The following is a 21223-nucleotide window of genomic DNA, read 5'->3' on the forward strand; positions in this document are numbered from 1 at the left end:
TCAGAACTTGGCTATTTGCAAATTAGTCTGACCCTGGCCCAGTGCATCATGGGAACAGGGCAGACCAAACTACCAAGCCAATTCTTATACTGGGAAGGAAACAAGCTACCGGGGACCGGTTTCTGGCATTTCAGCCGTCTTCGGCCCGGCTTGCTTGAATCCTGATGGTGCAATGAGCTAGGGACTCACATCTGAGTATACGCTTCCACGCTTATGGTGGACAAAAAGGATTCAGAAAAGGGGGTGGTGATGAACAGAGTGTCTGAATTAGGCAGACCACTCTTACCCAGTCCAAAGATCAGGGCTTGATCCATCACCGTTTTTTAGCTCACTGCACCATCCCAGCTCAGAACTTGGCTATATGCAAATTAGTCTGACCCTGGCCCAGTGCATCATGGGAACAGGGCAGACCAAACTACCAAGCCAATTCTTATACTGGGAAGGAAACAAGCTACCGGGGACCGGTTTCTGGCATTTCAGCCGTCTTCGGCCCGGCTTGCTTGAATCCTGATGGTGCAATGAGCTAGGGACTCACATCTGAGTATACCCTTCCACGCTTATGGTGGACAAAAATGATTCAGAAAAGGGGGTGGTGATGAACAGAGTGTCTGAATTAAGCAGACCACTCTTACCCAGTCCAAAGATCAGGGCTTGATCCATCACCGTTTTTTAGCTCACTGCACCATCCCACCTCAGAACTTGGCTATATGCAAATTAGTCTGACTCTGGCCCAGTGCATCATGGGAACAGGGCAGACCAAACTACCAAGCCAATTCTTATACTGGGAAGGAAACAAGCTACCGGGGACCGGTTTCTGGCATTTCAGCCGTCTTCGGCCCGGCTTGCTTGAATCCTGATGGTGCAATGAGCTAGGGACTCACATCTGAGTATACCCTTCCACGCTTATGGTGGGCAAAAATGATTCAGAAAAGGGGGTGGTGATGAACAGAGTGTCTGAATTAAGCAGACCACTCTTACCCAGTCCAAAGATCAGGGCTTGATCCATCACCGTTTTTTAGCTCACTGCACCATCCCAGCTCAGAACTTGGCTATATGCAAATTAGTCTGACCCTGGCCCAGTGCATCATGGGAACAGGGCAGACCAAACTACCAAGCCAATTCTTATACTGGGAAGGAAACAAGCTACCGGGGACCGGTTTCTGGCATTTCAGCCGTCTTCGGCCCGGCTTGCTTGAATCCTGATGGTGCAATGAGCTAGGGACTCACATCAGAGTATACCCTTCCACGCTTATGGTGGACAAAAATGATTCAGAAAAGGGGGTGGTGATGAACAGAGTGTCTGAATTAAGCAGACCACTCTTACCCAGTCCAAAGATCAGGGCTTGATCCATCACCGTTTTTTAGCTCACTGCACCATCCCAGCTCAGAACTTGGCTATATGCAAATTAGTCTGACCCTGGCCCAGTGCATCATGGGAACAGGGCAGACCAAACTACCAAGCCAATTCTTATACTGGGAAGGAAACAAGCTACCGGGGACCGGTTTCTGGCATTTCAGCCGTCTTCGGCCCGGCTTGCTTGAATCCTGATGGTGCAATGAGCTAGGGACTCACATCTGAGTATACCCTTCCACGCTTATGGTGGACAAAAATGATTCAGAAAAGGCGGTGGTGATGAACAGAGTGTCTGAATTAAGCAGACCACTCTTACCCAGTCCAAAGATCAGGGCTTGATCCATCACCGTTTTTTAGCTCACTGCACCATCCCAGCTCAGAACTTGGCTATATGCAAATTAGTCTGACCCTGGCCCAGTGCATCATGGGAACAGGGCAGACCAAACTACCAAGCCAATTCTTATACTGGGAAGGAAACAAGCTACCGGGGACCGGTTTCTGGCATTTCAGCCGTCTTCGGCCCGGCTTGCTTGAATCCTGATGGTGCAATGAGCTAGGGACTCACACCTGAGTATACCCTTCCACGCTTATGGTGGACAAAAATGATTCAGAAAAGGGGGTGGTGATGAACAGAGTGTCTGAATTAAGCAGACCACTCTTACCCAGTCCAAAGATCAGGGCTTGATCCATCACCGTTTTTTAGCTCACTGCACCATCCCAGCTCAGAACTTGGCTATATGCAAATTAGTCTGACCCTGGCCCAGTGCATCATGGGAACAGGGCAGACCAAACTACCAAGCCAATTCTTATACTGGGAAGGAAACAAGCTACCGGGGACCGGTTTCTGGCATTTCAGCCGTCTTCGGCCCGGCTTGCTTGAATCCTGATGGTGCAATGAGCTAGGGACTCACACCTGAGTATACCCTTCCACGCTTATGGTGGACAAAAATGATTCAGAAAAGGGGGTGGTGATGAACAGAGTGTCTGAATTAAGCAGACCACTCTTACCCAGTCCAAAGATCAGGGCTTGATCCATCACCGTTTTTTAGCTCACTGCACCATCCCAGCTCAGAACTTGGCTATATGCAAATTAGTCTGACCCTGGCCCAGTGCATCATGGGAACAGGGCAGACCAAACTACCAAGCCAATTCTTATACTGGGAAGGAAACAAGCTACCGGGGACCGGTTTCTGGCATTTCAGCCGTCTTCGGCCCGGCTTGCTTGAATCCTGATGGTGCAATGAGCTAGGGACTCACACCTGAGTATACCCTTCCACGCTTATGGTGGACAAAAATGATTCAGAAAAGGGGGTGGTGATGAACAGAGTGTCTGAATTAAGCAGACCACTCTTACCCAGTCCAAAGATCAGGGCTTGATCCATCACCGTTTTTTAGCTCACTGCACCATCCCAGCTTTGACACCCTCTAGCACCCCCAAAACGGGCATGTGTGCAATGTGGCACACAGACATGCCCTAAGGGCACGTCTGTCTGTCACATGGCACATGTGTACATGCACAGATGTGCATGTACACAGGAATCGGTATTTTACCATGGATTTGTATTCCATGGTAAAATACCGATTCTGAAAGCCATGTGCCAAAGGAAAATAGGCTACCCACATTTCAATCTTGCATTTTCGGTAAAATTACCGAATCGGTAAAATTACCGATTCGGTAAAATTACCGAGAATGCAACATTTAAGGGCCCCTACGTGTCAATGGCCATTTACTGGTCGGTAACGGCCGAATTCGGCCGTTACCGATCTGTAAACGGCTATTTTCGGCCACCTACATCTGGCCCCTGGTGGACTTATTCCGGATGGTGGTCTATAGCGCCTTGATGCCTTTGGGCAATTGCTGCGCCCTACAAATTCGAAATGAAATCAAATATAGTGCGGCTCGCCCAAATACTTTTTTTTAATTCAATTTTTTATGCAAAACGGCATGCCTTGCTTGATCTTTATGGCGGCCGCGTGACTTGCTTTTATTTTGGCCAGTAAGCCCAACTGTATTTTTAAATATTATGTTTTTAAAACGAGCACGGCACACTGCGCTTGATCTTCAATAATAGCCCCTTTTTCTTTGGCGCATTGGCTCACTCAACATTATACACATGGTTGCTGCTGTACCAGTACCTATCACAAGTGGTTTCCATACTGCTACACACGATGGGCATGGCCCACTGTCGTGCTTCCCCCCATTCAGGGTACCTTATGGTCCCATCATGCAGGCAACTGATTTTAAAGACAAATAAATGCAATCCAAACACCTACTACATGCAAAACGGGTGGGTTGTTAATTTTGGCGCAGACAATCAGGATTTAAAAAGATCCTCACAGGAAATACTTTAAGGCACTTTAACTGCAACAAAACTCTTCCACATTTTGCAGTATTACCATTTGCTGCACTTCCCAAGCGTTGCTTCTAATCATTTCATGTTATTAATTGTGAGTGCATTACCTTATCTGGCTAATAGAGGTCCCTTTACAACTCCACAGGGACACTAAGTAACAGCCTGGGGTACTGCACTCTTTCCTTTCTTCGCGGATTTTGTTTCAAGACTTATGCTACTGCTGGGATATTTCACCAAAAACATTATCAATTGCAACACTAATAGCTCTAAATTGTACTAATGCGAGACCTATTGCATTGCAAATGCAAGTTTTTATTTACTGCAATTGCTGTTAGAATAACATGCAGTACAGATAATTCTATAGTGCCTGTGTCAAATTATATTGAGCCACATGTTTGTGCTGTGGTAGCAGGAGTGAGTGAGCAATACCCATGGCTTTGGGAAGGAGTGAAACAGTATAGGCTGGTACAGAGTCCATCTCCGGAAAGAGAAATTGAGTTTGAGCCCCTGGCATGATTGACAAGCATGTATGTGTACATTTCTGTAGGCCCAGCCTAGAACGACGAGAATGAATCTGTCCAGCCCTGGCCTACAGTAAGTAGTCGGAACAGAAAGTATGCACTTGTCTATTTTAGATATCACATTTCTGTTGTAATAAAGATGTGCTCAGTCCTGAAAGTAACATTACTTGAATATGGATGAATATGTCCACTGGGGGCTGGTTCAGAATAATAATGCATGTTCCAAGTTCTGCAGGCCAGGGCCAGAATGATAGGTGTGTAGAGTCCGGGTCAACACACCTCCAGAAAGATGATGTTGGTATTTACAATAAACTATGAGACATGCTGTCATCAGAAATTGTTTCCTTAGTCTCAAAACAGATAATGATGTTCCTCACAAGACAAAGCATGCCAGTCAAGTTTATTACAGTGAAAACTAGGGTTTGCCATTAGCTATCATATTTATTGGAAGACAAACTATTTCTTTACAGAAAGTGTAGAACTGGAGTAACCCGGAAAAGTACCTGAATTAAAAAAAAAATATATATACTACATTAGGCACCAGAAAACGTCACTTGAGACAATGCAGTTGTCAATTTGGAGAGCATTAAGGATCTGTGGAGTTAGTCTCTAATACAGCATAGTAGAAGAAAGGCATCCACAACTCTATATGCTGGTACGATCTTGTCTGTTATAGCTTCGTAGAGGTCACTGGACATCAGGAGGCGTTGTCCTTCTCCAACTCCACAGCCGGCTCTGCGATGACAGACTTGCCATGCACTGGCAGAAGACTCTGCCCATTAAATTTTAATGTACAAATAAATTAGCTTTTTTTTTCCTCAAATTTCGCATAGTCTGTCAACAGATGCCTTTGTGGAGAATGTCACTAAAGAGCGCCATCGCTGTGCCACTTGCGTTGAGTCTCACATTCAAACCTAGAAGAGAACAAAAAAACATTCCTGTGATTCTCTGGCTGGTGTAAATGGTGGGATGAAAGTACTAGAATTAAACCTATAGGCACAGTAGAGATCCACTGACCCACTTACCCCCACTGGGCTTTAATTAATAGTTGTTTCCACTGGAGACTGTGGCAAATCATTTCTGCAGCTGTTGCTGCTAAGGGTGGCTTTTGAAGCTGCTTAAGACAAACCTACAAAATCCTTGACAGCAGGTGCCAGAGAGCACTGCAGAGGCCCTTGGTAAAGAGGCCAGGCAACTACAGACAGATTACCAAGAGCAAGAACTGCAAACCAAGAGAATCAAAAATTGCAGTGGCATATCTGAGAGAGGCATCTAGCTGCAGATTACTTACCTTTGAATTTCCTATGCACCAGACTGTATCCAGAAATGTTTGCGTGAGCAGTACCCCTGCACGGCGTGAAGTGGCTTTGTTCGGTTCCATGTGGTGTAGACGGCACCAGAAGTGACGTTACGGTCACCTATATAGGCGCCACCCAGGCACAGGAGCATCATTTCTTTTCTTTCTTAGTGCTGATATGGAGAAGAGCTACCCCTCTGTTTAAGTTTTTTGTCGAATATTTTTTATTTTGTTTCAAGAATGTCCTCTAGGAAGGTAGGCTTTAAGCCGCATTGCGCCTGTCGTCGCGCCATGTAGGTTACTGACTTGCACCTTGTGCGCTTTATGGTGTCTTGAGCGCAACCACGACTAAAAGTCATGCTCGGACTGCTGGACCATGGCACCTAAAACTTTAAGGGAGAGGCCCCAAGAGTTGCTTGCGGTCCGGAAGTCGACACCATCTAGCGCGACTCCAAGGAGGTCTTGCTTCTAATTGAGAAAGTCGTAGGACTGATCAAAAAGCCCCAAGTCCTCTTTCTTGCACTCAATGTCCTCGGGGAATTTGGGGAAGAGGCACAGGAAGAAGAAGGACTTCGACTTCACCCCGTCCATCGAAAGCTGGTGAGACGAGAGTGGAACATTGACGTTCCAGGCACTGTTCTGCGGAGCCGTTGCCAGGTCCAACTCTGCGCCTCCCACATTTCCAAGAGCCGGAGCAACCCCCACTCAAATAAAGCACAGAGTATTTGAGCGGGCCAACTCCTCCAGAGCGCCTCTGGACACGCAGGGTCCAAGGAGACCCCATGAGGTTCCATGCTGACTGCTCCAGTGGGGTCTCATGGATCCAATCCGAGATCCGGATTGGCGCTAGTCGTGTCAACATGACCTTCTCTGGCGTTGGTCCCGACGTTAATGATCCCTGTGCCACTGAAGCCCAACGGCGGCACCAGCCCCATTCTTATCTCCGATTAGGAGTTGGAACGGCATTGATCAATGCAGAATCTGGCACCGACAGAGCCCAGTGATGACTCTAGGTCGTTGCCTGAGCATTCTGTGGAGCATACAGGCATGGGAGAAAAGTGAGAGGGGTCACTGGACCATTAGACACCAGTTGTACACCCATGTTGAGGCTTTGGACTGGTATGAGGAACTAGGAGAGGCCAGTGGACTGGACACCTCTCCAGATACTGATTTGCTCTCTCCACCTACCGTGGCTACAGAAGAGGTAGCGTCTCATGCAACGGTGGCAAAGAGGACTAGCTTCCCTCTGGCAGTCAAGACTAACCCCTTGAACAAAGTACTTCAGTCTGGGGCTTCCTCATATCAACCCCTATTGCCCTTTAATAAATCACTGACTGATTGGAAGTGCGATCGCTTCCGGTACCTCGGAATGTAGATTGCCCATCGGACGGAGTCTCAGTATGATTTGAACATGGGGAGGGTCCTTGATGGACTGCGGGCATCGATAACATTTTGGATCAAGTTACCACTGTCGGTTATGGGGAGGGTGGTGGTATCAAAAATGGTACTATTACCTCGCTGCCTCTACATGCTCCAGAACTCCTTTTGCAAAATCCTAAGTTGACGTTTGACACACTGAACAGTCTCCTGACTTCCCTAGTCTGGGCTGAAAAGCGGAGCAAAGCCAAATTGGACATACTAAAACTAGACATGGATAGGGGCGGCCTATGGTTGCCAGACCTACAGCTATGCTATATGGCTGGCCTGCTGCAATACGCCGCTCAATGGGGCATGGGGGAGCGCACAGTTGAGACGGACCTACCCGGGAGTTGAAACGAGGGGGATGGAACTGCAGCAGTTCCTAATGATGGGCTCTAGTGTGCCTAAAACGTGCCCACAGATAATCGCCGGGTTACAAAAGTCTGGGAGCAAGCAGTGACCTTGGTGGTCAAAAAGGCCCCATATGCTAGCACACTACCGCTGCATTGGTTGAAAGTTTTCCAGAATATCCAAGAGGTCATGGATCTCTCGAAGTGGTATGAGGGGGTTGTGGGATTGTGGGGGATCTATATCAGACCGGCACGTTCATGACCTTTCAGGAAGCTCAGGACTGGTTTAAGGTGCCACCTGGGTAGTTTCTGCAGTATGCCAAAATATTGCACACTGTACGAAAGATGTGGACAACATTTCCCGATGAACCCGAAGAGTCCTGCATGTAAGAGAGCACTGGCACAGGTAGCAAAAGCTACAAGTAATGCATGGTACACGTTAATCCAGTTCTATTACCTACACTGCACATGCCTGACCACTCAGCGGCGAGCGTGGTTCACCCCAGGGTTGCCTCTGCATGTCCGCGATGTGGAACGGACCCTGCCACGTACCTGCACATCGTCTGGAATTTTCCGAGCCTAAAATAGCACTGGCAACAGGTGGTGCTGTCCCTTAGCACAGCCACCGTGGTGCAAAGCGACACTTCCATAAAACACTGTAGTCTGGACGTGCTTCCAACGCCCAAGAAAGGGAATAGGATGTGCTTTAGGTTGGCGCTACTAGGACTGGTCCTGGGGAAATGGCGAATACCAAGCTACTGGATACACCCAGCACCACCCACGTGGGAAAAATGGAGGGATGACCTGCGGGAGTGGGCGGTAGCCGAGGAATGTCACCTCAGAACAGTACGGACCGATAAGAATGCGGAGAGCGATCTCCTGGAATGGGGAAAATTGTTGACTGAAGTGTCCACAGCAACGAATGAGAGTTAGAATGAGAGCACGCATAGCTCGCTGAGCACTGGGCCCACTCCAATACCTGCTGATGCAACACCACCACATGCGCCCTCTCACACCATGAACACATGACTCACAAACAAGTTATGAGTGAACCCCTAGTTTTTTTAATTATGTCAGAGGTACTGTGCCGCCTGTCTGTTGTTGCCACGAGGGTGGATGGAGGGGACTGGGGGTTGGGTAAAGGGGGGATCTAGATTCCCAGTTATGATTATTGTTATTCCTCAGTTTTTTTAGGATGCTCGGCTATCGTTAACAAATTTTTTTACTTCTGCTAAAAACAAGAGTAACTCGGCTCATGGGCAGTGAGATCGAGCACAACAATGGGATGCCATGTTAAAAGCATTTGATGCATGTGGGCTATAGATGTTGAAAATGTACACGCATGTCCCCTGTTCTGGATAAGCTGGAAGATTAATAAAAAGAAGTAAAAAGAAAAAAAAAACACTGACTGATGTCCTTCTAGGAACTTAGTCCCAGCCTTGCACAGGGGCTCCTGTGAACAGGTCAATTGCCCGCCTTCATTGCTCTGTCCTGGGGATCCTAGTTTCCTTAGCCAACACCCCACCCCTAGGAGCTTGGTAGTCCAATACTCGACTTCCCTTGGCACATTCCCTGCCGCTCCCCCAAACAGGGAATCCAATAGACTGGTCACACTTGCAAAGAAGATGTTTTCTTCCACCAGCCTGGAATTGCAGTCAGCGAACACTGAATGCCTTTTGGGATGTTTCTCCCATACACTATGGGAAATGGTTGCGCAAGTGCTGTCACAGGTCCTGGAGGAGGCCGGGCCATCCTCTCCCAAGCAGTGAAAGATGTGAGGGATGCAGCAAAGTTCACTATTAGGTTTGGTCTGGATACAACGGATTCGCTGGGCAGAGTGGTAGCCTCATTGCGCCACACCTGGATTAGAACATCTGGCTTTTCGGGGGGTTTCCAGTCCAACCTCATGGACATGCCTTCGATGGGACTCGAAGGCAGACTGGGCACTGGATCGCTTCAAGGACTCGCGGGCTACAGTCAAGTCCTTGTGCCTCTCAGTGACACCGCGCCCCCCTTATTCCTTTTGCCCCTTTTGTGGCTATGGGAGGGGTCCGCCATCGCGCCAACAATATCCCAGCCACCATCCTGCGCATGCTTCCCAAAACAAACTCCGCTGTCAATGCCTATCGGATCAAGAGTGGTGTCTCCATTTGGAGGTGGCACAAGGACACTTTTAGCAGTGGGAAGAGCCTTGGTTAGATCTGTTCACCTACGAAGAGAACGCGCAGTGTCAGCAGTATTGTGTGCTATCGCTCGGATATTCTATTTGTGCGAGTGGGGCTCAAGCCATTTGTGCACTTTTCCCCCCATTCCGCTTCTGCCCAGAGTTCTCAAGAAAATCAAGAATGACCAGATCCAAGTCATTCTTGTGGGTCCGGACTGGGTACTAGGAGTTTGGTATCCCGAGCTTCTTCAAATGAACATTGATCCTCTGATCAGGCTGCCCTTCTGGGAGGATCTTCTGTTGCCGCAGCAGGGGAGGGTCCTCCACCCAAACCTGTCCACTCTGCCTCCTTGCGTGGAGGTTGAGCAGCGACAGTGGATAGCTTTTGACCTTCCTTCCAAAGTCTGTAAAGTTATCTTGGCGGCCAGGTGGCCCTCCTCCAAAATGGTATACACCTGCATTTGGTAAAATATTGTACAGAAAGGTCTATTGACCTTCTTTCTGATATTCTTCTTATTCATTCTGATCCTTACCCAACAGGGCTCTGCTCTGGGCACTCTCAAGGTTTATCTCTCGGCTCTGTCCACTTTCCTGCGGCCGCCTGACCAACCCTCTGTATTTAATTACCCTATTGTACATGGGTTTCTGAAAGAACTTGTACATATGTTTCCCCCTTCGGCCTTCTTTGTGCCTCCGTGGGATCTGAACCTGGTTCTCGCTTACCTCATGTGTGCTCCTTTGAGTCGCTACACAATTGTCCCCTCCGGCTGATTACCAACAAGACAGCTTTTCTAGACGCAATATCATCTGCCCGCAGGGTGAGTGAGCTGTGGCCTTTATCATCCAAGCCTCCCTTTCTTATGGTATTGCCAGACAAGGTGGTGCTACGCACCTGGGCTTCTTTCCAACCTAAAGTGGTGATCCCATTCGGGACAATCTGTAATCCTGCCGACCTTTCATGCTCCTCCTCATCCACTAAAGAGGAGGAGCGACTCCACAGTCTGAACCCGAAAAGAGCATTGTTGTTCTACATTGACCGCACAAAAGAGTTTCAGGTGAACGACTAACTCTTTGTGGGCTATGTAGGAGCGAAAAAAAGTCGGCCAGTTCAGAAATGGACCATTCTGCATTGGGTCATTCTCTGTATCAAGGTCTGCTATGCCCTGGCTAAAAAGCAGCCTCCTGGGGGCTTATGAGCCCATTCCACCAGGGAAATAGCTGCAACCACTGCGTTAGCTCATGGTGTTCGAGTACTGGACATCTGCCAGGCAGCAACGTCCCTGCACACGTTTGCTAAACACTAATGCCTGGATAGCCAGGTCCGCAGGGAACAGAATTTCACCTATTTGGTCTTGCAGGACTTCTTAGTATAGTCAATTTGTCCACAGCATACCCCCAGGATGGTATGGCTTGGGTATCTATTCGAAGGTAAGAAATCTGCAGCTAGAAGTCTCTATCAGGTGAACAAGTTACTTACCTTTGGCGTGTTATCTGGTAGAGGCTGTATCTATCTGCAGATTCCTTACAGACCCACCCATGCCTCACCGCTCTGCAGAAATATTTCTAGGGCTAGGGTTGTTCCCCTAACAGGGCCCTAGTTTGAACACAAACTAATCAGTTCAATTCATGGCTCTTCGCTCCTGGCGTGGAAAGCCGTGAAAAGTAACTGATGTACGCTTGCCTGTGTGGTGCCTAGATAGGTAACTGCGTCATCACTTCGCGTTCCAAAGATGGGGCGCAGAACTGAACGAAGCCAATCGACTGCAGGCAGAGGTACTGCTCAAGCAAACGTTTCCAGAGCTAGTCTGACGCCTGGGAAATTTAAAGGTAATGAATCTGCAGCCAGATATTGTCTCGACCAGATAATGTGTTACTGAAGGTAAGTAACATGTTCTTCACCTGCAGTTCTCTTTTTAGGACTGGCATTAGCCAGGACCCTTTGATTTTACTAATATATATATCATATTCTTACAAGTAGGAGCTTTCAGTCACCTCGCTTCATCCACTGGTCTGTTGTGTCATTCATATTTTGCTTAGACCCATTACAGCATACCGAATAGGGCAGTGGGTCAGCATACATAACCTACTGGTTAACTTCACTTTGAGTGATGGCATTTTGCTCTTTCACATGGAGCACATTCGCACACCAGCTAGTTCCCTTCAGTGTCAGTGTTTGTGTATTTACTTTATAATCACTTGGTGTTTAGAACCTGATGTGAAAGTAGGACGCTTCTGATGCAACAAAAGCCACTTCCCATCTTTATCAGAGCCCATCTCCTGCCAGTGCTATTGTAAATTCCTTTTTGAGTGTTTTGCTTTTCTGACTGCTGCTATTTCACAGCATACCACATTGTATCCATTTGAATTTGTTCTGTATTAAGTTATCCTCTTTTTACTTTTTTTCTTTCTCTCTTTGTTTCTCTCTTTCCTTCTTTGGCTTTCTTTATCATTATTTTGCTTTCCTTCTTACAATTACCTTCATTTTCTTTCCTTCTTTCTCTTTTCTTTTTCCTTTCTTGCCTTCTTTCATTTGTTTTCTTTCTTGCCTTCTTTCACTTCCTTTCATTCTTTATTGCCTTCCCTTTTTCTTCTTTTTCTTACTTTTGCTGTCCTTCTTCCTTTCGATTTCCCTTCTTCTTTTTTGCTTTCTGTTTTTCCTTCTTTCACTTTCCTTCCTTTTTTTCTTCCTTTCATTAGTTTGTGGTTGGTGTAATTCACATTTTTCATCCACCCACTTCAGCATGCATTAAGAGCCAATGCATAGACCCACTTCAGCCATTGGCTTACTTCACTATGCGTTACACCATGCTGCACTTTTACAAGGAACACATCCACACACAAAGTAGTTCCCTTCAGGGCTAGAAAATACTAAGGTAATGTATGTTTTTTTTATTGAAGAGGGGTCACAATTGCTCTAGGATTCGCATATGCTTTTTGCAAAATTATAAACAATATGTCCCAGTACTTCCCAGGAGAGCATAAAGAAAAGGGGCTTAAAGACCCTTTCGTTGGAGGAGCACAGTGCGAGGGCCTTGGAGATGCTTCCTCTGCAGGAATATGGGTGGGGAGCTTGGAGACCATTTCTTAAGAGGGGTACAGGGAGTGGGCAGAGGTAAGAGGCCTTTCCTCATAAATATCACAGGCAAGGAGCTTCAAGATCATTCTGCTAACTGAGCAAAGGGGGGTGGAGAATGATTGGAGACCATTCTTTCAGACGAGCACATAATTGAGGGTCCTAAATATCCTTGCACACAATGGGCTATATAGAGACCCTTCCTAATGGGAAAGCCAGTGGTAAGTGGCTAGGATATCTCCCCCTAAAGAAACATCTTGGTGCATGGGGATAACAACTTAAGGAAAGCACAGGTATAAGGCATTTGGAGGTATTTTCTATTGGAGAATGACGCCCTTGCTCTGGAGTAGGTTGCATAAGATACATCAGCTTGGGAACCCTTGGAAAGAACACACAGTGACAGGTTTAGATGCCTCTTCCTGAGTAAACAGGCTGGGTAAAGAGCTTAGAGACCTCACTCATTTCAGGGTTAGAGACAGTATCTCAATATAAGAATTAAAGTGAGTGTAGAATTCCAATGCGACCCCAAAGAAAGAGTCTAAAAGGATATTATTGAGGAGGCATATTTTCTATCAAACATCTTTACGACCCTGCTCAAAATGAAGTGCATTACCTGCTGCGAGCATCAAAGGGTCACAGACCCATGGGAACACTGGGGTGCTGTCCATCCGTTGTGAAACTTGGAAAAAAGAGAAAGAGAATAAAGAAAGTTAAGCTCCCACCTCTCGAGTAAAGAATCCCATCTAGCACACCATATCTGAGCTGTGACTACTTAGTCAATGATCAGTGTTAGTAGATTCCAAGCTACATCCTTCATGAAGCCAATGTTGATTTCCATAAATTGTATTGCATCCATCCCAGACAGCCACAGCAGCTCTCCCTCTAATCATGTTTATGGTTTGCACTAAGGTTTAAGGTTCCCCAGCCGCCCATGTACCTTTCATATGTCTTTAACTTTGTATTTTATGTGCTTCCTTCAGCTATTTTCCCATAGTGTGAGTTTCCCAGGTGAAATGCTGTCAGGAAAAAACCCCAGCACACACGTCATTTGGTGCAGGTGTGTGATGATGATAAAATAAAAAGTTTCATGTCCAGCTGCTAAATACTCTGGTTCTCTGGTTGTGTGTACCACCTAGAAAGATACAGAGTGATTGTTTACATTAGTTAGGATACTTCTATTGGATTTGTGGGGGAAACAATTACCCATATCTTTTAAAAAAATATTACTGATAGTGTGAAAAATTGGCACAATATCAGATACCTAATCTCCTATTTTCATATCAGAAATCCTTTTCAGGGCAGTTAATCCAATTGGTTCAACTGAAATTAAACAAAGCTATGCCTTGCAGAATGCATGGAATAGCTAAAGGTAAGCACAGGAGTGGAAATGTGAAGCCTCAGATATAAGGATTAAAGTGGCCAATCTCCCTAAAGGGTGGTTTAAATGTTTTAGGGATAGGGGCTTGACTAAATGCTAGAGACTCAATCACAGCAGAGAACAAAATGAATAGTGGGTGAACAGACATACATCTCTAGCACTAACAGGCAGCCTGCTCCACTCTGCAGGATCAAGGGCACCCAATACCCTGCAGGGAGAGGGTGACTGTGTGGCGGAATGGAGTTGGGTGACAATATGCCCAGTAACTAGGTCAATGTAAATTGTCATTTACCTAATATTGGTTTGTGATTGGAGTCGAGGGTAAAATGGGTATTGACTTCGATCTTGAAGGCTGTTCAATGTCCTCTTGACTTCAATGCTTGGTGCCTTAGCTTTGAGGGTCTCCCGGTATCAAGGGTGACTTTCAGCATTGAATGATCTCTGTAGGAAGCTGGCTCTGTATATAGTATACCAAAGTAAGGTATAGTGTGCACAGAGTCCAGCAGATCCCGAACAGCTTTACAGAGGCTAAAGTAGATAATACCTTATTCACGTTTGTAGTAGTGTGGTTGAGCAGTTAGGCTTATCAGAGGGCTGTGTTAAGCATTTGTTGTACACATTAAGAAATGAGTCACACACTCAATGACTAACTCTAAGTTCAATGTTTGTATAAAACGGTTTACTTTGTTACTTTTATTTTAGAACCAAGACGAACTCAGTTACAGGTCAGTACCAGTTTAGGATATACCTAACAATAGTTTCAGGTACAGTAGGAATGTGTTGCAAATAGCAATAGGAATACTTTACAGTAGAACTCGAAAATACTCTGTGGTGTCAATCATCAGTAGCAGTAACTTAACAATGTTGAAAAAAGACAGTGCAAATGGTAAGAAAAACAATGCAATCCTATGGAAGGAAAACAGTTATGCACATTAATAGGTAAGACCATGACTTACTACTCCAGTCTTCAAGGTTTGGAACAACACAGAGTAAGGTTCAAATGGACACCAAGGTTGCACCATCAACGGCTATTTGGGCGGCCAGATGAGAGATCAAAGTTGGGGTCACGGGCCCATTGTTTAGTCTCTATGGAAACTGGAGGTGTTTGTAGAGGCACGGTTTGCAGGTGAGTACCCGTGGTTTCAGGACACAGGCAATGTTGGTTTAGATAATGTTATGACTGTCCATAGTGAATGAATCGGAGTGGAAAGAAACTACAGATCCCACAATGCTGAGGGTGAAAGGGAGGAACTGGACTATAAAAGCCCCTCCCCTTGAAAGGACCAGTGGTTGACAATTGGCTTATAGGATCGAGTCTGGCTGATCCGTTGAGTATACCCAGGGAAGCTTGCCGTAAGGCACGCCATAGACTATACGTTTCCATTTCTTCGAGCGTGGCCGGTTCCTACGGTTGCGTTCCTGCTGGCTAGATGCAGCACGGAGTCCCGGAAGCGAGGGCAGCTTTCTCTGTGTTTTCTGCATTCAGGACTAAATGCTACTGCCTGCAGCGACTGCCACGTGGTGCCGGAGGGCTTGCACAGACTTCTTTGTGTTTTACGCGTTCAGGTGAACATAGTGAGGGGCCAATTCAACTGGGGCCCTCCACAACAGCAGGAATATATGAGCTGAGCACACGGAGCAAAAGGTATTGGAAACCGACAGAATACCAGTAATTAATTTATCAGATAGGGCCCTTAATGATGTCGAATTAAATGTCTTAAGTAAAGGCCTTAGCTTTGTTCCATCTACTCATATAGATCAATTCCAGATAGAGAAAGATATGTGTTTCTTTTTCAGGAAAGTTAGATTGAGAAGATGCTTTGAAAATAAGGAGCCCAGAGAACGTGCCAACATCTTGGGTTTTAAATCAAAATCCCTTTTCACTCCGACACTTTCAATGGTGGGCAGAAATATTGAAGCGTTTGAAACAGCTGTTGAAAGTGATATTCATAAAATTTTAGGTAAACCTAGTAGACCAAACACCCACAATATCAGTAAAGAAGAACGACTGGCCCTTAACTCCATGAAAGATGACAGATCCCTTATTATAAAGCCAGCAGACAAAGGGGGTGGGGTTGTTGTTTTTAACACTGAAGACTATAACAGGAGGATGTATGATCTCCTTGAAGTGAAGGAACATTATATACGTGTTCAAGTGAGCAGTATTTCTAAAATATCCAAAGACTGCTTAGATCTTCTCACTGAGGCGAAAGATCAAAATAGGATTTGTGAAGAAGAATTTAAATTTCTTAAGAATATGGAACCTAGGACTCCAGCTATTTATGGTCTTCCAAAAGTCCATAAGAATTTAGAAAAAACCCCATGAGACCCATAGTAAGCAGTATTGACTCACTGCTTGAACCAATCAGCAAATATTTTGATCATTTTTTACGGCCAATTCTCTGTGGTTTGAAATCTTATGTCAGAGATTCAGCTCATATGATCTCACTCATTGAAGGAAGTGAATTTTTTGGAGAGATTCAGTGTCTGGTTACGCTTGACATTGAGTCTCTCTATACAAATATTCCCCAGCTGGATACGGTCAATGTGATCAGTAATATTTTAGAGTTACATGACTTAGGAGGAGCTAGTAAGGAATTTAATGTGAGATGTATTGGTCTTATTCTAATGAATAATGTTTTCCTATTCAGAGATGAATATTTTAAACAATTAAAGGGGACCAGCATGGGGGCTACCTGTGCCCCATGTCTGGCCCGTCTTTACGATGGAGATTTTGAAATTAGACATATCTACAATGAACTAGCCCCTTTTTTCGAAAATGTAGCGGGCTGGTACCGCTACATTGACGATATTTTCTTTATTTGGAAGGCTCCATAGAGCTTTTGAATGAGTTTATATCATGGCTCAATTTGGGTGACCCCAACGTAAGATTTACATCTTCTTATAGTACTTCGAAGGTTGACTTCCTGGATATTACAATCAAAGAGGTGAATGGTGTACTTGAAGTGGAATTATTCACTAAACCTACAGCTAAAAATACCCTCCTCCATTTTTCCAGCTTTCACCCCAAGACTCAGAGAGAGAGCATTACCTTGAGGCAGTTCCTTCGACTTAGGAGGAATTGTTCAGAACTAGAGGATTTCTATAGGCACTCAGAAATCTTGAAAAAGAAATTTAAGGACAAGGGTTATCCCAAAAAACGTCTCTCCCATTCAATGAAAAGGGCCAGATTTTATGATCGGGAAGCCTTGCTAAATAAAGAAGTGAAGATAAAGAGCCCCCCAAAAAAGTGTTTTTTGTAAGCCAATTCTCATCCCTTAGTAACCAAATCAAAAATGCGGTCAATTGAAATTGGCATATTCTTAACCATGATGAATGTATTAAGCTTGAAAAACCCCTCTTTGCATTTAAAAGAATAAAAACAAGATCTTTTGGTTCACACATGTAGAGAGGAAACCCACACTATCCAAAGAACGCTAGACAACAGTGTAGTGTTAGGCAATTTCAAATGTGGAAAATGTAATATCTGTCCTCAGTGCTTGCAGACAAACGAGTTGAAATACAATAATCAAAATCTAAAATCCAAAAGTTTCAACAACTGTAGAGGTAGTAATATTATATATCTTCTTCTATGTCCCTGTGGTCTTGCCTATGTTGGGGAGACAGGGAGAGAGGCAATGACTAGATTCCAAGAGCACAGATCTGCTATAAAAACAAAAAGTTACAGTTCCTTTAGTGGAACATTTTCTCGAAGTCGGCCACAATGAAAATGACTTTACATGGTTCATCTTGAAAAAAACTTAAAATTGGTAAAAGAGGAGGCAATATAATATCTAAACGTAAAGCCCGTGAAGAATGGTATATTTCTTATCTTAACACTGTAAAAAAGGGCTTGAACTCCAAAGAGAAGTGGGAACGCCTCATTTGTCCAACTTAGATAGAATACTGTTTTTTGTAAATGGGATAGAGCTGAATCATTTGAATGTACTATTTGTAAATCTAATTCTGTCTGGAAATACAGTACTAGATACATGGTAGTAAATAATGATATATGCATGTTTCATTGTTTTATGCCATAATATTGCTGCTCTTTCTATAATGGAAACCATGACACTTAATATGTCTTGTTGTTGTTCGTATAAAGCAAAGTTTTTAAGCATTGTTTGAATATGATAATACTGCTAGTTGGTCGTCTTTTATATATATACTTGTTCATCAACTAAAATGCGGCCATCTTGAACTAGAGTATTTTACATATGCACGCTGGCTTATAAAAAGATGATTTATGTTAGGTATACAATATTCTATATGTAAGGAGAAAGATGGCAGTACTATCAAGCCCTGCAAATTCATTTTGAGATATGTTTTTGAATTATTATTTGTCATATTGTTTCTGAATTTGTCAACTAGGAATATTAACAGTTTCTTCAAAATATTTGTTAATAAATTCCTTCTTGAATTCGTAATGTAAACATCTCTTCATATGTCAAATGGTGAAGTGCCACAATATGCCTGAATCGCAGTTTTTAATAGCTAAACCCAACGCGTTTGTAGGCTAGTTAGTAAGTCCTATCTCTATGACTAGCTTTGTTAGTGGTGAACCGGGAGAAGTCAGAATTGACCTGGAAGTAGATATCAGATACGACAGCCGCCGCGCCTACCAACGCGCGAAAAGTTAGGATATAAAAACGGCAGACTCGAACACTGTCCCAGAAGTCATATCGCTACGAGGCTCCGTGACCGTTACACCGCTTTGATCAACTAGTAGCAGGTATGAGGCGTGACTGCAGTATGGTTATAGACCAAAGAAGGAGGAATTTAATGAATAGTTATTATTTTTTACAATCCTTCCCGTGTGTGTTTAAATTTCAGACTTCGGGCGGTCTAGCTGGAAAAAGAGTATCGATACCAATGGAATAGCCCCAGTTCTGATTGGGACAAGAGTTTTTTTTTATTCTCATCGACAACTACACAGCATATTTCTATGCAAGTCGATAAATGACTATCAGGTTCATATCTATCGTCCCACTCTCTGTGCATATACTGATCAAGGGAGGATAGCATTAAAGCGTATTATTAACAGTGCGTATTATCGCACCGGGTTAAAAAGCCATTTACAATCTCTTTATGATACCGTAATCGTGTACAGACCTGCGTTCATAAAAATATAGGACACACAATGTATGTTGGTTACGTACCACATCCTATGCCCTATTATAATTGTTGGGGAATAACAAAATATTCTATATTATTAAGAATGAGATATTCACACTTCTTGTGATTAAAATATCTGTATATACCAACAGCATTCTATTTAGATATGGATGAATGCTTTTTGATAAACAAAGGAAAGATCTTTGTTCCCAATACCCAATGATTTGATATAAACCACATTGGTCATACATCGATTTTTTTGATGTGATAAACTCTTGTGACAACCTTCTGTTATCATCTATTTGGTGATATACTTTAGAGAGCTTAATATTACTGTCTTCCTTATAGATAGTGGAGGAATATACATGGTCATTGACCTTGCGCATATGTACCTATCCCATCGAATCAAACTATATGGGACTGCATATGGTGAAAACTATTGAAATAACCGTGAAGGATCTTGAGGTCCGTTTGTGACCCCTGATGAGGTAAACAAAACATTTATAACTTCATATCATGTATGATTAGCGTTAGATATTTTCGGCCAGAATAAAAGTCCTCCCAACTAGCGTTTTTCATCTCTTTTTAAATTGGAATTGTTTTCCTTACTGTTTCTTCCCACAGTCTGTAATGATTTGATATGTATAATTATGTTTTTATTGATGCTATATTGTTTTTAGTGATAATGTAATAAAATATCAATTTTTTTGTAAACTTATCACCTACACTCCTTTATTCCTGGTCTATTGTTTATAAACTGAATATATATGTATAAATTGTTGCGGGAACTGACTGTTGCTGTGTTTTAAATTTACCCAAAGGGGAAACGTGTTTTGACATTTTACGCATTCAGGACCAAATGCTACTGCCTGCAGCGAATGTTGCGTGGGGCAGAAGGGCTTGCGGAGAATCAGCTGCCAGTCAGTATTTCACGCATCGCTGGAGCCTATTTCACCCCGAGGTCCGAGAGCGGGTGTGTGCACTCTTGCTGAATACCGAGTCACATAAAGATTTGCTAGAGGCAGTGGCCTTAGAAGGTGCATTCGTTTGTTTTCCTTTTTAGGTTTCGCCTAAGTGAAAGCTGCGCACTGCGCAGCTTTTCGCGCAGGCGAAAACCTAATGAGCATACTATGTGGCTTGGGAATCCGCCCTCTGTTCCATTGGCTAGCTCCATAAATGGAGGCTAGCCATTGGAACAGAGATCTGTCTGTCATGGCCGGACCAGATTCGTGGGCGTTCCCGCGATTTCTTCCCTCTCCACCCTTTTGTGATCGTCTTCGCGGCGGTGGGTGGGTGTTATTTTTTTTTTTCGTGTCGGCCTGTTTTGTTCTTTTTAGAAGTGTCTGTTGCTGGAGTTGGCTGCAAGATTTTAGTTCCAACGAAGCGATCAGGTAAGGAGCATTTTCTTTATAAATGTGTTTTCTCTTTGTATGTTTACGTATTTTGACGTTTTCGCTCTTAATGTCTTTTTTCTGTTTCCTTTGTAGGTTTGGCCGTGTCGTGTGAGCTGTTATGTAGTTTGGCTCGTGGCTTGGGAGCTCCGTTGTCCCGGTAAGCTATTTTTTCCATTTCGCTCCTAATGTCTTTTTTTCGGTTTCCTTTGTAGGTTTGGCCGTGTCGTAGAAGTGTCTGTTGCTTGAGTTGGCTGCAAGATTTAAGTTCCCATGAAGCGATCAGGTAAGGAGCATTTTCTTTATAAATGTGTTTTCCCTTTGTATGTTTACGTATTTTGACGTTTTCGCTCTTAATGTCTTTTTTCTGTTTCCTATGTAGGTTTGGCCGTGTCGTGTGAGCTGTTATGTAGTTTGGCTCGTGACTTGGGAGCTCCGTTGTCCCGGTAAGCTATTTTCTCCTTTTCACTCCTAATGTCTTTTTCGTTTTCCTTTGTAGGTTTGTCCGTGCCGTATTTTGACGTTTTGCTCTTAATGTCTTTTTTCTGTTCCCTTTGTAGGTTTGGCCTTGTCGTATGAGCTGTTATGTAGTTTGGCTCGTGACTTGGGAGCTCCGTTGTCCCGGTAAGCTATTTTCTCCTTTTCGCTCCTAATGTCTTTTTTCGGTTTCCTTTGTAGGTTTGCCCGTGCCGTGTGAGCTGTTATGTAAGTTTGGCCGTGACTAGCTCCGTTGTCCTGGTAAGCTTTTTTTCTCCTTTTGGCTCCTAATGTCTCTTTTCTGTTTCTTTTGTAGGTTTGCTCGTTTCT

General features: G+C 44.3%; 1 protein-coding gene across 1 annotated transcript in view; it reads right to left on the bottom strand.

Moving 5' to 3' along the window:
• Positions 1-4614: 4614 nt before the first annotated feature.
• C2_1H21orf58 (chromosome 2_1 C21orf58 homolog) overlaps positions 4615-21223 on the bottom strand; it is a 113682-nt gene continuing 97073 nt past the window's right edge. Inside the window, exons 8-9 of the mRNA XM_086958710.1 lie at positions 13146-13211; positions 4615-5143 (exon numbers count right to left, since the gene is read on the bottom strand). Of these exons, the coding sequence (XP_086814836.1) occupies positions 13166-13211 (46 nt within the window). The 3' untranslated portion in view covers positions 4615-5143; positions 13146-13165. The remainder of the gene's footprint in view (positions 5144-13145; positions 13212-21223) is intronic.

This window comes from Lissotriton vulgaris, chromosome 2_1 (assembly GCF_964263255.1).
Source record: "Lissotriton vulgaris chromosome 2_1, aLisVul1.2, whole genome shotgun sequence".
NCBI lineage: Eukaryota > Metazoa > Chordata > Amphibia > Caudata > Salamandridae > Lissotriton > Lissotriton vulgaris.